The sequence below is a fragment of the Scyliorhinus torazame genome, chromosome 7, assembly GCF_047496885.1.
Source record: "Scyliorhinus torazame isolate Kashiwa2021f chromosome 7, sScyTor2.1, whole genome shotgun sequence".
Taxonomy (NCBI): domain Eukaryota; kingdom Metazoa; phylum Chordata; class Chondrichthyes; order Carcharhiniformes; family Scyliorhinidae; genus Scyliorhinus; species Scyliorhinus torazame.
The window spans coordinates 139,684,027-139,690,232 of record NC_092713.1 but is presented as its reverse complement, the minus strand read 5'-3'; the positions used below and the strand labels follow the sequence as shown (position 1 = coordinate 139,690,232).

The following is a 6,206-nucleotide window of genomic DNA, read 5'->3' as shown; positions in this document are numbered from 1 at the left end:
AGGGTCCGTCCCTGAGCTGGTCCTCCAGGCCGGCAGGGGGCTAGGCAGAGCGTGGCCTCCAGGCCGGCATGGGGCGGGATTGAACAGTTCTGCAAGCCGGCAGGGGTTGGGTTTGAGCGGGTCCTCCAGGCCGTTTGGGGCGGGATTGAACAGTTCCTCCAGGCCGGCAAGGAGTGAGATTGAGCCGGTCCTCCAAATCAGTAGGGGGCGGGATTGAGCGGGTCGTCCAGGACGGGAATTGAACGGGTCCTGCAGGCGGGCGGGGGAATGGGCGGGTCCTCCAAGCCGGCAGGGGACGGGATTGAGCAGGTACTTCAGGCCGACAGTGACGGGATTGAGCCGGTCCTCCAGGTCGGCAGGAAGGGCGGGACTGAGTGAATCCTCCAGGCCGGGGGCTAGTCCTCCAGGCCGACAGGGAGTGGGGGTTGAGCGGGTCCTCCAGGCCGACATTAAGCGGGTCCTCCAGACCGGCAGGGGGCGGGATTGAGCGGGTCATCCAAACCGGTAAAGGAGGGGGCGGGATTGAACAGGTCCTCCAGACCGGCAGGGGGCGGGATTGAGCGGGTCATCCAAACCAGTAAAGGAGGGGGCGGGATTGAACAGGTCCTCCAGACCGGCAGGGGGCGGGATTGAGCGGGTCCTCCAAGCCGGCAAAGGGGCAGGATTGAGCGGGTCCTCCAGCGACTTTGTGTAAACGCCTTCAGGCGGTGAGGAGAAGCAGTAACTGTTCCGTCAATCCCTTCCTGGACATGGCGACTCACATCAACGAGCTGGAGGCCGCGAAAAAGACCCTGACGGAGGCGTTAGGCGAGAATGTGAAGCAGTGAGTGTGGCCGGGACGGGGGCGGTGCTGCTGCTGCTACTGGAGCCTGGGGCCACTCAAAGGCGCCATTAACATGAACCCTTTTGTGGCTATCTGCTGGCCGGCTTCACTATCACTACCTGGGCCCTGCGGCCATCCACTGGGTGGGGGGCTTTCAATTTAAATCCAGCAGTAGAGCGAGCCAAGGCCTGGAAGGTGTGTGTCCTGGAGCTGACACCTCTGTCTGCAGACAGCTGCCGCTGCTCTCTCGAGTTCAAAAGGCACAGATCTGACCCTCCACTATCTTTTTTTTTGCATCAGCGCTGATTTATTTTTTTGATATAGACCAGAGGTTTAGGCACTGAATGGGTCGAATGTGCACCGATAGTTTTTATTTTAAAAAATACTCAAATAATTAGGAAACAATAGATCACATTATACAATGCTTGAGTGGATTTGGTGACATCAATTAAAAAAGTTTCAGTTTTCAACATCGCAAACTCAAGACGGGGAAGGGTCTTTATTTTCCCCCCGATAAATGTTAGTCAAGCTAAATGACAGTTCACTGACACCTCATAGAGTTTTCCATCAAACTCTCATTTAATAGCTTTAAATTGAAAGAAAATCAAAGAGCGTGTCCATTAGAATATAACATCCTAAATATTAGAACAATTCAACAAGGTTTTTTACAAAAGGGAAATCTTGTTTGATAAATGTATTTGCGTTTTGAGGATCTAGCTCATCGGGTAAATAAAGAGGAGCCAGATTTCCAAATGGCATTTGATGAGATGCTGCACAAAAGGGTAATAAGAAAGATAAGTGCTCATGGAGCTAGGGGTAATATATTGGCATGGTTAAAGGATTGGTTAATAGAAAGGAAGCAGGGAGAGACCTTAAACTGGATTTTTTCAAAGTGGCAGACTGACTAGTGGAATGCTGCAAAAATGATGATATTTACAATCTATATGCATGAATTAGACAAGAGAGTAATGTATCAATATTTGCTGATTGTACAAAACTAGATGGAAAGGTAAACTGTGGGGAGGCTGCAAAGATGAAGACAGATTTAGTCAATGGGCAACAAGATGGCAGATGGGGTATAATGTAGGACATGTGAAGTCATTCACTTTGGTCGCAAGAATAGAGAAGCAGAATATTTATTTTAAAGTTGTAAAACTTATAATGTTGTTGTTCAAAGAAATTTGGGTGTGTTCATACAAGGATCACTGAAAGTTTGCATGCAAGTACAGCAAGCAATTATGAAGGCAAATGGAAAGCTGGCCTTTATAGCAATTGGAGTCCGGGAATAAGGAAGTCTTTTTACACTTGTACTGAGTTTTGGTGAGACCACATTTGGAGCGCTGCATGCTTTTTTGGTCTCCTTATTAAGGGAAGGATATACTTGCATTGATGGTATAGTGAAGGTTCACTAACTTGCCCCCTCGGATGAGTGGGGTTGTCCTATGATGGGAGGCTAAGGAAATTGGGCTAATATTCTCTGGAGTAAGAATGAGGGGCAATCTCATTGAAACATACAAAATTATGAAGCAGCTTGATAGGGTAGATGTTAAGAGACTGTTTCCACTGTAGGGGGAGACTAAAACATGGGCACAGTCTCAGGATATGGGGGCCAATCATTTAGGACTGAGATGTGGAAAAGTTACTTCACTCTAAGAGTTGTGAATCTTTGGAATTCTCTACCTCAGAGGATTGTGGAAGTTCCATCTTTGAATACTATTTGCAATTTGTATTTTATTATGACAAGGGATGTTCACTGAAGCCAGAAGCAAGAATTCCAATACCACTTTTGGAGATTTTAACTATTAAATTAATACATTTATGAACAAAAATAAAATATTAAATTAATACATTTATGAACAAAAATAAAACTTAAAACAGATTACAATTACACAGTTAGAAGTATTTCACAAAAGATTTCTGCCTAGTTCACTTCACAGCCAAACACCCTATTGAAGGCAACAGTCCACTTAGATTCTTAATTCATAAAAAAATCCAGGAATGCTACGAGACATCCAATGTTGCCAAAGGAGAGGTATTTCATAAGACTTCTCCCTCTCTTACTTTGCTTTCAGGAGCAGACAAGCACTTTCCTGAGAATGGCCAGAGCTCACTTTGTTTCTTTCACAGCTCTCTCTCAACACAGCACATTACATGCCCACTCTCTACCCATAAAGCCTACAATCCTTCCTTAAGTATGTTTTTAAACCCCATTCTTCCTAACTTTCTTAATAATTTTTATTGTCACAAGTAGGTTTACATTGCAATGAAGTTATTGTGAAAAGCCCCTAGTCACCACATTCCGGCGCCTGTTCGGGTACACAGGGAGAAAACAGCACGCCTTTTCAGGACTAGTGGGAGGAAACCGGAGCACACGGAGGAAACCCACGCAGACACTGGGAGAACGTACAGACTCCGCACAAACAGTGACCCAGCCGGGAATTGAACCTGGGACCCTGGTGCGGTGAAGCCACAGTGCTACTGTACTGCCAACTTCTTTGGCTGTCACCTTTCCCAGAATATAAAAATCTTTCATGTTGTTTATGGCTTCTACCTTTGGGTAAAAATAAGCTTAATACTTTTCTACATTCATTTATGATCTTTGCCAGTTGTAAATTTTTCTTTCGAAATACAACAGATAATCTTCATCTCACCCCCTTGTCTCCGAATGCAAATTTCTATTCATGTAAGGGGGCTGGTTTAGCTCAGTGGGCTAGACAGCTGGTTTGTAATGGAGAACCAGGCCAGCAACGCGGGTCCAATTCCCATAACAGCTGAGAATTCTGAATTCTTCCTCTGTGTACCCGAATAGGCAACGGAATGTGGCGACTAGGGGCTTTTCACAGTAACTTCATTGTAGTGTTAATGTAAGCCTACTTGTGACAAAGATGATTTATTTATTTTAATTTTATTTTTTTATGTTGCTTGGTGCTGTATCTTATCTTTGTGCATCTCCACTTCAAATGCTTACTTTTACACATAACCCCTTTCAATCAGAGTTTTACAGTCTAACTGTTTTCAATTTAATTAAATTAGTCACGCATATACACATACTCCCTATTTCACGGTATACCCTAAGTGATATTGGAAAAATTATATTTCTTTACGTCATCACATGTTTAAAAAAAATATTTTATTCTATAAATTTAGACTACCCGATTCTTTATTTCCAATTAATGAGCAATTTAGCATGGCCAACCTATCTTACCCTGCACATCTTTTTGGGTTCTGGGGGTGAGACCCACGCAGACACGTGAAGAATGTGCAAACTCCACACGAACAGTGACCCGTGGCCAGGATCGAACTCGGGTCCTCAGCGCCGTGAGGCAGCAGTGCTAACCACTGTGCCACCATGTTGCTCCATGTCACATGTTTGTGTAAAGTTTTTCTATTAATTATTTTATTGCTCATTACTGTTCCAGGCTCACCCTCTCCAAACACAGTCATCTCCTGGTCCGAAGTATGTAATACCCTTCGCACTGACCACCTGCTTCTATCTTGTACAAACTCCAACTCATTTGGAATCTTCGCCCCCAACACCCTTACCATGTCTGCATTATGCAAGAATTTAATGTGGGTGTGTTAACCAGTGCACTGGAAAAGGAAATTCAAACCCCTGCTCCTCATGTTGCTTGTAGTTAATTCATCAGCTTTATTTCACCACTGTGTGACTCTGTAGTTAAAGTCAATGGTTTTCTATTGCATTTCTCTTTCTTCTTACTTTTCTGGTGTTCATTGCTAATTTATCATTTACACTCCATAAATTATACAGGAACACAGTTATTTAGAATACATAAAAATCTAAGGAAAAATACTCTGTCCTTGAACAACAACATATCATGGATAGATTTCACTTCAGTGGTGACCCGTTTAGCTTCCTGGAGTCAAACCTTTACCAATCTGTGCTGATTCCAGACTGAGGTCCCAAAGATGAGAGCGCGCATTCTAACACATTAAGTTCCAAATTGTAATAGTTTATTCCTGATTGTTTTGAAGATTTTTAGGTGTGCTAACAAACATGATTTATCCAATAATTTGAACTAAGCTGTGGAAATGTTGTGCTAAATCGAGAACTTTAAGTGAAGAGAAGTTGGCTGTAGTCAAAAAGTATCATCTACCTTCAGCTAGAGAGATAAAATTGTTTGATTCCCAAGATTTTGTTAAAATATGATTGTTTGCCTTTGGTGATCTGTGAGTTCACGACTTAACCAAAGTCACAGATGGCATTCTCTGGTGGTGCATTATCCTTTCACATCCTCCTCGATTCCAGTGAAGCCTTTGGCATAACTAGCCACTCTATCTTCCTCCAATGCCTTTGCTTCATTGTCTAACTTAGTGGGACAGTCATGCTTTCCTTCTGATCAGGGGTGGCTCCAATAATTCCGCTCTTCCTGCCCATTTCCTCCGATTACCCCAAGGGTTTATCCTTCACCATCTCCTTTTCCTTATCCATACATTGTTCCTTGATGACGTACTCTGCAGACATAAGGTTACCGTCCACATGTATGATGGTGATACCTAGCTCCAACACTCCATCACCTCTCTAGCTTCCTTCATTTGTCAGACTGGTTGTCTAATATTCAGTCTTGATGGACTACAAATTTCTCCAGCTAAACTTAGTGAAGACTGAATCCACTATCTGCTAACCTCGCCACAAACCTTGTATCCTTGTCAATGGCTCCCATTATTCTCCCTGGCCCACTGTATCAGCCTTCCACCTGACTCTCAACTGAGCTTCTGACTTCCTCTCCACTACTCCTCCTCACCTTAGCCCAACCACCATTGAAACCCTCATCCATGTCTTTGTCACCCCTGTGCTCCACTATTCCAATCCTGCCCCATCCGATAATTTCCATAAACCTCTGTTCATCCGAATTTCATTGACTAGTTTCTATCTTGCACAAAGCTCCACTCATCTTTGGCTGTCTCCCTGCTTATCTTTTGAATTTAAACTTCTAATTTTTACATTGAATATCTTCAAGGACCTTCATTACCTCACTATTCCCTATCACTGTAACATTCTTTAGCCTTACAAGCCCACGACTGCACTCAAATTTCTGTTTTTCTGACCATGACCATGTTTGGTACTCTCACCCCCTTCACTTTGCTCCACAACTGACAGCTACTTAAGGTGTGCAAGCTGCACGTCCTCCCTAAACCCTATGCTTTGCTTTGTTTAAGATCCTTAAAATATCTCCCCCTGCAAATCGTTCAGTCATCCTTCCCAATTTATTCTTCTTTAGCTTGGTATCTATTGTTTTTGATTGAGCCTCTAAGATTCACCTTGCAACATTTTTCAACATTAGAATTCTAGAATTGCTGCAGCACAGACTGAGGCCACTTGACCCTCACTGGCGGCTCAGTGTAAGAGTCCTGGTCCTGGCTA

At 43.7% G+C, this 6,206-nt stretch overlaps 1 protein-coding gene across 3 annotated transcripts in view; it reads left to right on the top strand.

Moving 5' to 3' along the window:
* Positions 1–646: 646 nt before the first annotated feature.
* tada1 (transcriptional adaptor 1) overlaps positions 647–6,206 on the top strand; it is a 114,940-nt gene continuing 109,380 nt past the window's right edge. For all 3 annotated transcript variants that reach the window (XM_072511571.1, XM_072511570.1, XM_072511572.1), the window contains exon 1: positions 647–823. In XM_072511571.1, coding sequence (XP_072367672.1) covers positions 750–823 — 74 coding nt within the window. In that variant the 5' untranslated portion in view covers positions 647–749. The remainder of the gene's footprint in view (positions 824–6,206) is intronic.